Source organism: Accipiter gentilis, chromosome 32, assembly GCF_929443795.1.
Source record: "Accipiter gentilis chromosome 32, bAccGen1.1, whole genome shotgun sequence".
In the NCBI taxonomy this organism is placed as follows: Eukaryota; Metazoa; Chordata; class Aves; order Accipitriformes; family Accipitridae; genus Astur; species Astur gentilis.
This window is the reverse complement of record NC_064911.1, coordinates 4,744,069-4,759,517: the sequence shown is the minus strand read 5'-3', so window position 1 is coordinate 4,759,517 and position 15,449 is coordinate 4,744,069. Positions and strand designations below refer to the sequence as shown.

General features: G+C 40.4%; 1 protein-coding gene across 5 annotated transcripts in view; it reads right to left on the bottom strand.

The window, feature by feature from the left end:
- ITSN1 (intersectin 1) overlaps positions 1-15,449 on the bottom strand; it is a 143,226-nt gene that overhangs the window by 6,881 nt on the left and 120,896 nt on the right. For 3 of the 5 annotated variants that reach the window (XM_049834911.1, XM_049834913.1, XM_049834916.1), the window contains 10 exons: positions 10,235-10,356; positions 9,257-9,363; positions 7,699-7,882; positions 7,167-7,265; positions 6,150-6,317; positions 4,279-4,551; positions 3,624-3,745; positions 1,321-1,403; positions 1,138-1,221; positions 539-712 (listed from right to left, as the gene is read on the bottom strand). In XM_049834911.1, coding sequence (XP_049690868.1) covers positions 539-712; positions 1,138-1,221; positions 1,321-1,403; positions 3,624-3,745; positions 4,279-4,551; positions 6,150-6,317; positions 7,167-7,265; positions 7,699-7,882; positions 9,257-9,363; positions 10,235-10,356 — 1,416 coding nt within the window. The remainder of the gene's footprint in view (positions 1-538; positions 713-1,137; positions 1,222-1,320; positions 1,404-3,623; positions 3,746-4,278; positions 4,552-6,149; positions 6,318-7,166; positions 7,266-7,698; positions 7,883-9,256; positions 9,364-10,234; positions 10,357-15,449) is intronic. The other 2 variants (XM_049834914.1, XM_049834915.1) reach the window with 1 other exon arrangement.

The following is a 15,449-nucleotide window of genomic DNA, read 5'->3' as shown; positions in this document are numbered from 1 at the left end:
GCCACGTGAATGACAGTCCTATCCAAATACTTCCTGAGAGATTATGGCTCCAAAATACACTCTTCAATGCTCCATATGTTTATCCCAGGTAATGAAATAAGACTGGGTTAGGAATCTGGAGTTCATTTCTGCCACTGTTACTGCATATTACAGGAACTTGAAGACATTTCTCTTCCTCCTGCATTAATCTATCCATTTGCAACCAGCATCCAGAGTTTTTTAAAGACTTAGAAGAATTGCAAACCACACTTCAGTTGTTGTCAAGTTGCACAAGAAAGGAAACCCCGCAAAACCCACAGAGATCTTGATTCATTTTGCGCTGATACTAGCATGACTCCACTGGGGAGCAAGGGTGAGTAGGCTTCCAATATGCAAAGGGGTAAAGGGGTCCAGTGTTGGGCTTGGAACTAGATGATCTTTAAACGTCCCTTCCAACCCAACCCATTCTCTGATTCTATGATTCACCTCAGCAGGCATGCACCTCTTCAAAACAGGAGATTTGAACATACCCTTGGAAGGGTGGCAGCCCCCTACGTACCATCTGGGGAGAACTGGTCCCTCTCAAACACCGTAATGCAGAGCACGTCCTGCTCAAGATCTTTGATAAAGAACTGGCAGTTGGAGTTCCACTTCGGGTTGAGGGTGTCCTGTATCGTCTTGGTAATGTGGCACTGAGAGCCCATCGTCACCTCACAGTACGGGTTACTCTTTCCTGGGAAGATGGAAACAGAAAAGAGTAATTGTGGTTTTAGGTGTGTGATCTTCCCCCTAAACATCCTTTTACTCCAGCAGCCAATGGACAGGGCAAAGACTGTGGCCTCACTGCCATTACAATGAACAGGGACACAGGTCTGCAAGGCACTGAGCACCTTCCACTCTTCATTTCAGGACTTCGTGGTTTATGATCACTTATGATATGGCTTATGTGGTGGAAACTAAGTTTGTCTGAAACATGCTTAATGCAGGACAACTGTATGACTACTACTGAACTGCACAAAATCACTTTGCATATTTTAAGTTCATTAAAACTGCTTCATTAAACAAAACCATGTTTTGGACAGAACCTCCTTCAAAGTTAGTCTGACAGATAGGAATGACTTCTTCATAGAGCATATTATGAAAACCCAAGGCACTTACCATGGGACCTGCAAGGTTTTAGCTCAATGCCTTCAACAATATTCACCATCAGCCTTCCAATGCCTGTTGCTCTTTGCGAGCGAACTATGGTGAAACAGAAGAGGAGAGAGAAAAGTCGTTAAGGTATTTTCCTGCCCATGGATCTTTCCACAAAAGATGAGAGCCCCACATCCCATGCTGTACCTAAGTAGGCCTTTTCCCTCTTCTTCTTTTCAGTCTCTATGTAAAGTTCTGAAGCAGCCTTGATCTTCTGAACCCAGGCAGTCCTTCAGAAGGAAAGGAAAAAGAAGTTGCAAAATACCATTTCCATTTTTCCTCCCTGCAGCACGGTAGACAAAAGTAAAGCTGTTCCTCCTTCCCAGCCAAGGTTCTGGCCCCATCACAGGCTCTGCTACACTGAAGCTGTCTGTCTGGAAGAGATCTTACTGGAATTTATAGCACCTGCAGAAATTTAACCATCTCAAGCTAGCAGATCCTACCACACAAAGAAAGCTCAAGAGAATCACAGGCTAGAGGGACTTGGTGAGAACCCAAAAGTTATAGATAACAGGTTTGCTTTCACCAAGCCTTTTGCTTTATTGTAATAAACTAATTTCTTGTAGCCAGTAGATACAAGTCAGCTATGTTACAGAGGTGGCCACTTTTCTTGACCCCTGAGGTCTCATAACAAAATCCTTCTGAGCCTCGGGACACATGAAGCATAACTCACGGAGTACACAGATGATGAATGATCATGGTTTCCTATGGGCCCTTCTGGGAAATCATTTCCTACTTAAGAGACTCAGTGGAAAGACTGACATAGAAAAAGCATGGAAGAAGGGGTACCAAGAGACCTCAAGGGTTTAGAAGAATTGCCATGACATAGAATGGAGCCTGAGACCTGAGTCAAGGCAAAATGAGAGAATCTAGAAGTTATGGATCCATTTCTGATCCCAAAATGAAGAGCTGCTGCTCTACAGGGCATTGCAGCTACTTGCACTGGCATTTGGGTCTGAACACTCACCTCTATTCTGCACAGACAGCTGTTCAAGAAAACAAAACACTTAAGGACAATTCTGTCTTACAGCTCAGCCCTGAAGGGTAAACAGCAGCTTCAGAAGTATACCAAGCCTTTGATCATAAAGGTCTTTTAAGATTAAATGGGCAAAGTAATCACTCATTGATGCTAATGTTTTATTTCTGTTGCTCTTAGTCAAAAGCAAGGGAATGATGAAAACCTGGAGGTATCTCACCTAAAATGCTGCATTTATTTGGTAAGGAATTCTGGCATAAAAGAAAGTCAAAGGCTGTATCCCATATAAGTAAAGGCATTTGACTAGAGCACCCAAATTCGGACAGCAGTTCCCGTGGGTTCTCTCTGTAGTGAATGGGGAGAGGCAGGCACCTCCAGAGGGCGTTCAGTATGTGCAGATCTGGCTCCTTCCACTGATGGTTCAGCGGAGTGTGCCTAAGAACCTCGCTGAAGTTCCTTGAGCTAGGCAGGAGGAATGCGGTGCAGAATTTAGATGTTTCTGACTACTGCTGTGAGTGCTCTGATGCAGAACAGATGGTTATTGCTATAGTCTGATTTGTGTAACAGATCTTAAGTTGAAAAGGCTCTCTCAATTTTCTTCACCAAGGGTCTAACCATGATGCTTGTTCATGCTGTGGCACAGCGGGACAGCCAGCATCCCAAAGGACTAATGGGATCCATAAAAGTATAATATTTTGCAAGAAAAACTAAATAATAATGAATAACACTGGCAGGCAGGCAGGGAGAAAAGGTGTTTTATACATTTTTATGCATCAGAATTTTTAGGGACCGTACATTTGCAAGCTGGCATAACACAATGTCTATACTACGGGGGAGGGGTTTGCTGCACTTTCATTTCACTTCGGTCTCATTTGCTGCACTTTGCTTTCCTTTTTTAACAAAAGTTATTTTTCAAGACTGTACATTTGTGTAGAGAAACCTTTTCAGTATAAATCAGTGTAATCCTGTCTCCGTTAGCTTGCCAGAGATAAAAATCACCAGCTGAGGTTTTGAGGTTGCCATTCCTTTGACTGTTTCAGTCTGAACTGAACCAGATTAAAACTAACTGGGTTTAGTTTGGTAGGGTTTTGCTTCAAGTTCTAATTCTGACCTGTTCCTCAACCTCATTCAAGATACAGTCATACAAATGATTGTACTGGCACAAACAAACAGACGTTAACGGAAGAAGATAGGATTGCACCTTTTGGCTTCCTTATGCTAACATAAAATGTTGTGAAATATGGCCTATATATCAGCCCTCCTAGCCATTTCGCTGTTGGTCTTACCGGAATTCAGGAAACATCATTATTTCTCCCTCCTTTTCATATATTGAGTATCACCATATTCTCAAGTGGAAGGAATTCTCCAGTTTTGTAAGATAAACTGCTTGAAGATTGTTATGCATGTGTATATCATATACATTTGCACCAGACTTTTCAAATTCAGTACTATCACGGCCTATGCAGGTACTTACCTTTCATTAATGCTTTCAGCCCGGAGTGTATAGACTCTATCAATGTGGGAGATATGGAAGATGGGCTCATCTCCAGAAGGGTCTGTGGGTAATTTTACTAGTACCTCATTTAGAAAAATGGGCTGTAAAACATTAGGCAAAGCTAGAGTTCTACCACACAATATCTGAACAGATGAATTCAAGACAGAGCAATTCACAACAGATTTATCTTGTGGCTGCAGTACCTTTCCCCTTCTGCCTGCCTCCCATCTTTCTTCAGGTATGTAATTTTAAAAATTTTCTTATTATCAAAGATATAGGTGCCTCCAGAGTCTGGGAACACTTCTCCTGAAGTAAGCAAGCAGCCTCATGAAGCACAGCAATCTCTCCTTTCCCACAAAGAGCAGCAAACACTACTCTCCCCATCACTCCCTGATACATGTGACCTCTTGCTGAAGAGGCTGTTTTAGCAAAACTTCAAAAGCATCTTTTCTTATCTCGCTAAAGCAAACAGCCAGCTTTCTCACCATCAGTCCCTGGAACCCCCAGCATATGCCAAAGCTTTCAAACCTCTTCTATATAAAGGCTATTGCTTACACACCCAATATGGGAGCTGCTGCCTGCTATATGTGCTGTTAGCATATAACCATCTTAGTCACCTTAGAGTGGTACTTACAGTTTTGTACATTTTGTATTGCAGATTAGACTTGGGGCTGAAGACCTTGTCTGTGCCAGAAGAGCCAAGAGGTTTTATGATCTGAGTCAGGAGGAGGAAATCATTGAACAGAAAGCCATACAGTTCCTTGTTACTCTTGGCTTTATAGAGTTTCCCACTGTGCAGGAACTTGCGTGGTCCCAAGCAGTTTGTAACAGAATTAAATACGAGTTGCTGCGAAAAGTAGAAGAAGAACAACAACGCACTGTATAAAGTAAAACAATCGAGGTTCCCCTGAAAGAGATCAAATATAGTTTTGAGTCCTGACATTGGTTTCAATTTGTGTCACAGGGATGATGAGCAATGTCTCTACCTTGTGCATGATAAGCAGTGCAAGTCATAGAAAGGCCGCATGAAAATTAACTTTAAGGCAGCCCATCAGTTGCACAGGGCATGGCCTGGACAGTCAGAGAGAAGCCAAAAGCATTTGTGCCTCTTTTTGAGTTTCTCTGCCACATGCATGCATCTCCGTGAGTGGAACTGAGCTGATGATGACTTGTCCGGGATTAGTAGTAGCTATGCAAGTGGCCTCTCCAAATGCTGAGCTTTCTTAACAAGGCCTGGATTTCTGAATTGTGTTTGAATTTCAGCCATTAAAACATACCAAAGGAACTGCAGATAGCCTGTCTTCATGTACCCACAATACCTGGAGTTAGAGGACAGCTGTTGACCACAGGCTGGAACTGGCAGAATTTAAGACTCATCTGGAGGTTGTTACCAGATGAGTAGAGGCTTGCCCTTTCCTGAAGTGTGATTTTCATGTTTATTTTCACTAGGTGATGGTACAGTTCTTGCCATCCTAGTTGGCCGGGCAGCTAGATCTGGAGCGGCTCCCTTTACAGATTAGAAACACCTCAGACTGGGGGAAGGCTTGATTGCTCCTTGCCACAGATTCAAGGCTGCTGCTACTGGCGTTACTGTGTCAGAAAGCAGCCAGTTGGTCTTTCAGGTAATAGTTTTGGTGCTCTAGGGCCAGACATCATGTACAGAAGATAAAAGCAGCCATCTTCCTTCAGGTAGTAGTTGTAAGACAGCTGAATGTATCTTTGAGCCTTCTGACATTGTCATACATGTCTTTCCCCTGAAACAGTTAGATTTCATAAGATGAAATGCAATTTTTTCCAGTTTATAAACCAACCAGTGCTTATTACTTTTTTATCTTCTAGAACTGAAAACTCAATGTATACTTTGGAAATCAATTGTGACCTATCTGCCTCTATTATCTTCACCAATAATAGGGAGGCCATCAAAATATCCTCCATGCTTTTGCAGGACATACCAACACAATATTTTCATTATAGTTTCAGTAGAGAAACTTAGCATGTTACCTTAAAAAACAGTATGTAATGGGAGGTAGTGATTCTCTCTATAAAGTCTTGAGAGACACTTGATCAGTATTCTCGAGTTTTCAAAATGTACACACAGTTTTATCACAAAAAATATTTTCTGTGAATGAGTTTTAAAGCCCTCCAGAATGGTCAGGTATAGCTTCAGGATGGGACACGGCAGCACAATAACCTCTGTATTATAAAGAGCTATCAAACCGGAAAGTCGTAGTTGGAAATTGCAGCATTGAAGTTGATACTAGTCCAGAGCCAGGCAGCAAAAGCATCATTTATCATATAGAAGGCAATAACACGAGCAGCAAAAAGGATCACGTGCAGGAGTGAAAGGAAGCCAAAGAAAGATGAAAATAAAGGATTGAAGATTATATGACTTGATTAATTACACTGTTTGTCCCCGATGCAGTGCCATAAGTGAGCCATGGTTTCTTCCCGACTGGTGGAGAAGTATGCCCACATTTGCGTTACTCTAGATAGCACTTTGTTTACCTCTGACAGGCCTTCACACTGAACATGAGCCTGGATCCACTCCAGCCTATCTGAATTTTCCTTCTCCCGCACGCCTTCATTTACTTGAGAACATAATTCTTCTGCTTTCTCAAGAGCGTGCTTCAAGTGACTGTGGTCAGGGTGGTTTTCAGGAGTGTTTTCTATTATCTACAGATAAATAAAATACATTAGCCTTTTCTCTTATCTGCAGTTAAAATGCATTCATATTGTCAGCCCTATATTTCTGTTTTATTTCTTTATTTTCATGAAAGCCAGCCAGTATGTTCCAAATTTCTTTCCCTCCTTGACAAGTATGAAAAATAGGAGACAAACTCACAGTCTGTTTGTGAACAGCTGAAATGAATGCCTGCCTGCAGAACCTGTGCATCAGTACACTGCTCACTCTTCGGACATAAGTATACAAATTCCAGCCATATACAGAAGTATAACCATGACTGTTTGAGGAATCTCTTAAATGCAAATATCCAATTTATAATTCTTTCCTGTGACAGTCTTGGGCCAAGTTCAATAGCATTATTCAGGATCGTAAGCGTTAGGCAACAAATGAAAGTTAGGAAAGGGCTGTAAGTTATCCAGCAATGTAAGCTGCGTAGTAAGGTGACTTGCAACAATTTGGCATTCAGGCTTACACACTGAAAGTCATTTACCAGACTATGGGGAGGAAACGACACTGTGGAAAAAGGCAAAGATGAGCATAAGATTGACCCCTTACTCCTGTTATCTGAATTTTAAAGTTTTCATTCAGCATTTACTGCCTTCTGGTTCTTTGTGTGCAAGTTTCACCTCTCTTTCTAATGGAAATACCGAGTCATTCTCCTGAAGCCAAATGAGTCACCACATTTTCTCTAGTGTGATCAAATATAAAAGGGTGCCCCATGTTCCCTAGCACATCAGATATCTAACAGTGACAAAGCTTGACACAAATAGGGAAACTACCCTGTAATTAAGCTATAAGCAAAGCAGCATCAAAAACATCATCTTTGCAAAAGAACATACATTTTTAATTATTAGTGGGTATCTTGTTACCCGTTGCATAGGCTTTAGTAGAAAACTTGATAGTGGCATTCCTTTACAGCGAGGATCCATTGCTAACCTCTGAAACATTAGAGAGGTAAAATGGTGTTAGTCAGTTTGTTTAAAACCCTGCAAAATGAGCTCCTCCAAGAAAGGAAAAGGTAAGGCAACAAATGAACACCATGCCTCAGCTAAATCTGTTCTTAGATCACAATGTCAGTGCTACAGAATTTCTTGCGGTTTTTACAACATATTTTTTTTACCTGCCTTGCCTGTACAAGAGAAGGGCCTCTTCTTACTGTCCCAGCATTTTACAGCAAAACCATTATTAAACAAAGTATTTCATGGCTCTATAGTTGTTTGACAAAATGTATTCCTTCAATGAGTGCTTAAGTCTGAGGACTCTTCATTCTAGCCCGACACAGGGCACTGTTGGAGATTGTTTTGCAAATTATCAAAATGATGAGCTAAATTTACAGTGTACAAAAATCATGGCGCTTGCTGCTTCTCTTACTTTAACAAACTCCTTGAACTCAGGGACTTCATCTGTCTTCTGCTGGATGAGCGCTGCCCCATTGAGCTGGCAGCTACAGAACCGAATGTAAGGCTGCATGTGTGGCAGCTGAGCTGTCAGTATGTCACCAATCATTTTCACTGGCATCTTCTCTCCAGACATCTTCTTACGCACACGCAAAGCCCTAAACATGAAAAAGTCATGTGTGTTTTATAAGCAGACCACTAAAGAATGATTTCTCATTTATGAAATAAATGGTTTGATTCTTATTCATTATTGAAAAAAAGAGACCCCTGAATAAGAAATAGATCAGCCACAAGATTTATTGCCTATTGTAAGAATACAATAATCAAGATTGCACCCTCAGCCAACATTTTTCCCTCTTGTGGTACCCGAACTGTTAAATTTGACATTAACATAATGCAATGCCAGATCAGATACAATATAAAAAGGAATGTAATTCTTTTTCTATTCGTTTTGAGAGAGAGTAACACATATGCCTATGAATGAGGGATAAAAACCTTACCACTACTTTAAGCTCAAAGCTACTTCTAGTTTTTAGCCAGGTTTCCTAAGGAAAGGAGGTTTATTGTCATTGAGCTGCCTGCATTTGACCTATTACTGCCAAAACTTTTCAACTTGTGGGCCATTTTCAAATACATTTTACAAAAAAGGAGCTATCTCAAAAGCTATAAAATCCCAGTAAGTTCAACCAAAATCAGCAGCTCAGTAGCAAAAAAAGGAACTTTATTAATCCTCTTGCTTACGAAGATGCAGTTTTAACTCAATCCTCACTCGGTTTCTCTGGCAATGACCACATGAGCAACCTGCGTGCATGTGCCTCCAAACCAGCCACAGCATTTACTGTGTCTTGCTGAAGCAGTAGGGATAGGCGAGAAGGCTGCAAGTAGGAAGAAACTGAATCCATCAGAGGCCACAGAGAATGGAGAAATAAGGATACTTGCACTGCGTGGAGTTTCATGGTAGAGAGTTGGGGTTGCAGTAGTTGGAGACTTTGGAAGGAAAGGTGTAGGGTACACTGCACACAAATCCATAGGAAACCAGGCTTTGTTGGCACCGCTTCTCACAAAACAGGTCATTCAGGTGCTATAAGCCTACAATAACTGAAGGAATGCATCAGCTAACTGATAAGGGAGGAGGTTGTTGTGCCCAGTTTTGCACTGACAGATAATAGGACTGGAGCTGTGTATGGGCTGTGACAGAGGAAGTAAAAGTCTACTGACAGGACTGTGGGTAGCCTTGGCAGGCACTAATCTTTCAGGAGAGGTTGATCTCGCCTTCTGGAGCACACGTACATCAAGAGCAAAGTAAATGCAAATACTGAGTCAGCAAAGAACTGCTGGACTCTTCTCAACAACAACAGTACGTCATAGCAAACACTGTTAATATTTTGCATTTTCCAACAAGGAAAAACGCATAGCCCTTTTGGTTACTACTTGCATAAGTGGCAAATATTTTCATGCAGCTAAAAGGAGAAGCGGGGGGAGAGGCCCATGATTTTGTTGTTGCTAAGTATGGGGGAAAAAAACCCACTTACTTCAGTAGTTTTATATTGCACATAATCAGCTCCTTCCAATTAACAAAAATCATAGCAACTTCCTTTTCTGTTAGCAGCTCAGATTCCATTAGTGGTTTCTGGAAGACCTATAGATTCAGAAAATTAAGCAATTTAGAAAGTATACGGTAAGTATAATCAAAGTGACTAAGACTGATGATGCTTATATCCTTAGTCTGGAGGTGAGAAAACTTTTACATCAGACTCAGTGGAACAGACTTCAAACATGCGCTGTGCCCTAGAGATCCATAGTGCTCCCTGATAATATGTTTGTGAGCAGTGTATGGCTTTAAAAAAGAATACTCTAAATCTGTGTTGGTGGTGTTAATTATGACCTGGATAATCTGTTTGAAACGTGGAAATTTTAGTCAGAGGTGTCCTGCAAAATATCCCAGGATTACTTTGATAATGTAACTGAAAACACATTTTACTTTGGACTCTTTTATGGAAGTTCTGATTTATCTCATAGCATCTCACGTTTTAATATCTTGACCTCTTTTTCAAAAAAAGGGCTTTCCTTTTCTGTCAAAAGAATTGTCTGTCGGTTGCCTGTACTAATTCCCTTTTTTTCCACACAAGAGATGCACCTTGTAACATTTAAAGAAAATCACAGTAAGTGATAACTGAGTGCCACTGTGAATGTGGAAAATGCGCTTTAAGAACTTCTACACAAGAAATAAACATTCAAAATCAGGAGCAAAAAGGGTTTACTAGAATGATACTTTAAACATCACTGTTTTGGTGATGGTAACACAAGGGCTTAACATTAGTTGCACCCATACACACATGCAAATATATTTATATATCTATATAGACATAGATGTGAAAATGTAATACAGATCATCCCTAGGAAGTCAAACACAGCAGTGATATAAAATGAGTTGGCACAGTGAAATTATTGTTTTACTTTAACAAGATGAGTGATTAAAACCTGCTTCTAAAGCTGCTGAGCCCTCTTACCTCTGTGACCAACTGCAGATCATTTACATAGTTCTCTTCTGTGACAATGAGTTCGTGGATGTATCCCTGCCTTTTTCTTTCAGTAGGTGTCAACATATCCAGAAGATGCAAGTCCGCACACCCTGGAAAACACAAAAGGATCCCAGATTTTACTTGCGGTCATTTGCAAATTGATTTAGATCTGTAGCAGTTCAAGTAACACCTAATGAACAGTAACCACTGCCTGTTCAGTTCACTTAATCATTATTCACAATGGCACAACGCTAACAATGCTTCGTCTCTTAGTGACTCAAAACATTGTACTTAACACCTTTTTTTTTTAAAAAAAAATAATCAAGGGCATTTCTGAGTGCTAACTTTTCTCTGGTGGCAAAGCTTTAAAGACCCCCTCACTGCTACCTGCCCATTTCCAACCTCACTCTGAAGTTCGCTGTCCCCTTTAGTTGTGTCAATCAACTGGAGCCACACTGTAAAACAAATCTCCCAATGGATGGCTGTTAATAAAAAAGGGGGCAAAGACTTCATCTGGTATTACTGCCAAAGAAAATGTAGAGCTATCCTATAAGGGAACAGAATTAGGAAAGAGTGCTATAGTGACCTTAATGCTCTGATGGGCACTTTGGAATTATATATAAGCCCTCATCCTATTGATACTCTAAATTCAAGGTTTGCCTTTATCCTTCTAGTCAAAGTAGGCATCCTAATCAAGAAAGTAATGCAGAGCTTATTTACTTCCTCACACTTCAATTTAAAAATTGCTTCTAAATACTTGAAGGACTTGAGCCAGAACACACGAAGGTCAGTGGAGATTGCTCCACAGAGTTCACTGACGTATAGGCCAAGCCAAAGGGGTTATCGCTCTCCTTCATCTTTAAAAGCATGGGAAAACTTTGTAATGAAGAACTCGTCTTCCATCAGTTTTGTCCTTTAATTTTTGCAAAACACCTCCCTTGTGTTTATCCTGTGTAGATGCTAGAACTTTTGTGTAAATTCTAGAATCCAAATTTTATTTTCTATTCTGAATTAGAACAGAACATTTAATTACAATTTTTTCTGTAAGCCAGTATTTTTAAGCTGAGCTTAATTAAATTCTCCTAAGACTGGCAGGCACAATGTTTTCTTCTTGTTTCACTTTTAAAACTATTTTTATTACTTTTCTGCATAAAATAAAATGCATTTCAAAAAGCAAAGGTGATTTCAAACAGGTTGAAAACATTTTGCTTTAAAAATGCGGTATTTACAACTATTTCTACACAATCAAAATTCTTCAGTTTAATTCTTTCCCCAACTCTTCAGCAAAGTATGGGCAAATTCAGTATATTCCCCATTAAAACAAACTCTCCTTATGGAAAAAATTCTGACTGAAAAATGTTCAAGGGCACCTTCACTTCACAGGCTTTAAAATGGTCAAGGCGGTTTTTTACATTGTGTACCAGCATCAACAATGACACCAACCTACTGAGACCTGACAGGGATGTTTTTAGATCAGATGTTCACATATGCTTTCACAAAGTGAACCACTACATCTCCTAATCACATAACACCCCTGACAACTCTTTCAGTTCTCTGCATATAAAGTCAATAGTTAGATAGGATTTACTGCATTTTTAGCGTCCTGAATGTAACTCAGGAGCTGATTCTGCACTATGCCACTAGCAAGGTCCACATGTACCACCATTAAGTTTTCCATGGACTACCTTCAACTACTGTTTCAACTAATCTGTGCTCCTTAACAGGTAATGATAGATTTGACTGGGTGTGTGTGTGTGTGTGGGTGTGTGTTAATAAATGGCTGCTTTTAGAGCATTTTCTTAGTTATCAGGTAAATCAGGTCTAACAAACAGAACGAGTTATCAGGTCTAACAAACAGAACTAGTTCTCCCCATGCACTATCAGCTTCATTAAAAGTGAACAAAGTGTTTAATTATTTTTCTCTAGAGACTGGGGAAGTTTACTGTTCAAAGATGCTGATGACTTTGGTTTGAAGTGTGGTTTCTAACCACCAACCTTTTAGAGGAAGCATTTAACATTTTGAATTGTAATATACTGTAGCAGCTAGCTTGAAAGCCAGCCAAGCCAGATGTAAATGGGCTACTCTGAACTTCAACAAATGGTCTACTTTTGGACACTAAGTATTTGGGAAAATAGCCTGCTTCCTTCTTCTGAGCAGAACACGCAGGAGACACTTTTCTGATAGGGTATTTTCTTCATGAGGTGCACAAGTACAAAATTTTTTCTTGTCTTTGTATTAAAAACACCAAAGAAGAACTGGGTTCCTTTCCAAGTGGAAATGTCAGGCCATAGGGCTTTAGCTAGTTTTTCACAGACACCAAAGTACTGTGCAAAGTACTTTTATGAACATCTAAATTCCACTTGCAGCTGTAATATCATTCATGAATTCCATTCGCTAAAAGAGATTCCTGCTAGGGGCTAGAAAGCGCACTTGACATCAGACATTTCCACCAACAGATGAGAAAGCTCTGCCACGGGTAAAGTACAGGACTTTACCTCAGAGTATAATTGGTTAATGTTTCTAACTTAAAGCACACAGATAGTCCCTCAAGCATGCAGCCATTCAGCTACTTAAAAGCAGGCACCGGTATTTGTCGTCTCAGTTACTGAGTGTCCCATTCTTTCATATTTTCTCTCCTGCTCTGAGAAAGTAGAGTGTTGGATCCCATCTGGAAGATGCTGAATTTGAATCCTTAGCTACAATCTAGTAAACTCAGAAAAGAATGGGGAAATCACAAGAGTTAACTTGGTATGTTCACAGTACTGTAAATATGCAAATTTCTGCCCTTTAACTGAATAATCAGTACGACCCCAAGCAGAGGCATTTGCACACACTCACCAGACTGGTTATTCTTGTCTGGACTTACAGAACCAAGGTACAAATGCTGTAACTAGAAATCCATGCTTTGACCTCCTCCTATCACCATAGGACCTGTAGGATTAAGGGACTCCAGAAACGTAAAAAAAAATTTTCAAATATCATTCTAAGAGGTAAACGTGTTGCTCCTTTTCCTTACAAAGTCAGCCCTGAAAATATGGGTTTTACAAGCTAACCACTAAGCTTGAAAGCAATGTGCAAGAGATGTTGCTTTTTCATAAGGAAGGTTATGCTCTGGAATTCACTAATCTATGTACATAGGCACAACTTCTGATTTCTTCTAATCTGGGGAGATTTTCTAAACAACGTAACTGCCAGATTTCACTGAAAACCTCATGCTGGCCCAGTATGTAATGACAAGATCACAGTAGACAGGAATCTGTTCTGTTATAGGGAACCAGAAACAGTAAAAAATTATGTCACACTTTTCCTCCAAAACCTTAAGCAGGGAGGAATAGCACACCATAATAGCATTCCTTCACTCAGATGAATTACAGCATTCACTGTTCAGTCTTCGTATCAACTAGCTTCAGATGCAACCACTAATCTCCCATAACTATCTCAAGCTTTTGCTGAGGACAGCACAGAGTCTGGTAATCAAACAGATCTCTCCATCTCAAGCTTCTGTGATGCAAAATCCCATTTCACAGCTGTTTTCAACAATTTCAGCATGTTTAGAATTTCTCAACTGGACTAGTATGTCCGTTTATTGTTAGAGCTGAGCATTTCCCTCTGAGATGGATGGAATTAGGATCTAGAAACAAGTCTGGCAAGTGCCACTTGCAAAATATTAAGCCTTACTTCGTTTTTGCCAAGACCAGTCACCACTAACACATGTGCCTCCTCCTCCTGTTCGCACCAGTCAGCTGTTATCAGGTGGACAGATTGCCACTGCCAATCCACACAGGCCAAGCAACAAACTCAAGGATCTTTCATAACAATTTTCATTTTCTTTTTTTTTTTTTTTTTTTTTTCTTAATTTTAGAACATGCTGGAGTGTAGTCCTCAACAACATACACTTGTGATACACTACCACCATCTTCATTTTGCAATAGCAAAATGTTTATGCAGTGTTTTAGGTTAATACCTTATCTTCTGTGAAAAAAAAAAAAAAAGTTTTCATCTTCAATCAAGGGAAGGGGGGGAAGACAACAGGTGAGGCAGTTGGGAAGGAAACCTACTAAGTCCTTTCAGAAAAAAACAGAACATGTCTACTACTGCCTTTCCAGAATCTGCTTGGGGAGAATAAAATCCTACATGTGACAGCATGGATGCATCTAAAAATATAAATTGGCAGAGTTAACCAACTCCTGGACTTGTTTAACATCACATCAGGTAACTTTAAATCTCACCTCTGAATTATGACTCAGGACCTATCTTGAGCCCCTGACCACTTACTGCACAGTAACAGCAAATCAGTCAAGAGCATCAGCCACAGATCCAAGCAGAAGGAACTGCACAGTCCAATTTTACGTGGTCTTCTGCAAAAATAAAGACGCTGTACAGGTACTTCACTTGGAACCATAAATGTGGTAACTAAACGTAGTATTCTAAAAGTTCAAACAACATTTTATTGTTTTTTTCACCTTCTCGGGCAGACCTCCAGCCACCATCTTTCCTGGCCTCAGGTCTTCCCCCCAGCCACAAAAAAAATTAAAGTGAAGGAATCAAACCAGATGATCGTAACACTCATCTGGACCCACAATTACTCCAACATATGAAACAATTCAGCAGAGAAAACTGCATTTGGCAGAGATGAGTGTGATGGAAAAACATGAATCCAGTTTCAGACATCTAGGCCAGGGCACAGAAAACCTTTATCTGTGACACTGATTTGCGTCCAGTTCAGACTAGCACTCCGCTAGCGCTGGCACCAGTTCACAGCTGTCCACTGGTGGGCACTCAGCTGAGCCGGCAGCATCAGATCAGCACTCTGTGGGTGAAAGCTGGTACCTGGACAGACCAAATGCAGAAGTCAGGAACCGAATGGCATATAGGCACAGAGCTTCCTTCTTGCTGCTAGGGCCAGCTGCTACCGAGGGGTCAGACTCAAAAAGGTAGGTAGGGCACGAAGAAACAAATGAGAAACTTGTGCTAGAAAATGGAGCTAAATGCTGTCATCAAGGCCACAGGGAATCCAATACCTTCTAAAAGCTCTGCGCCCACTTGCTGTAGGACAGCTATCTCGGTTATAAACATCTTTCCAGCTTTAGACACTAACAGCTACCTTTTCTATGAAGTGCTTAATTAAACAAGATTAAACTTGTTTTAAAATCAGACTTCTTATTCTGTGTTGCTTCACAGGATTAATAAAAGTTACAGAAG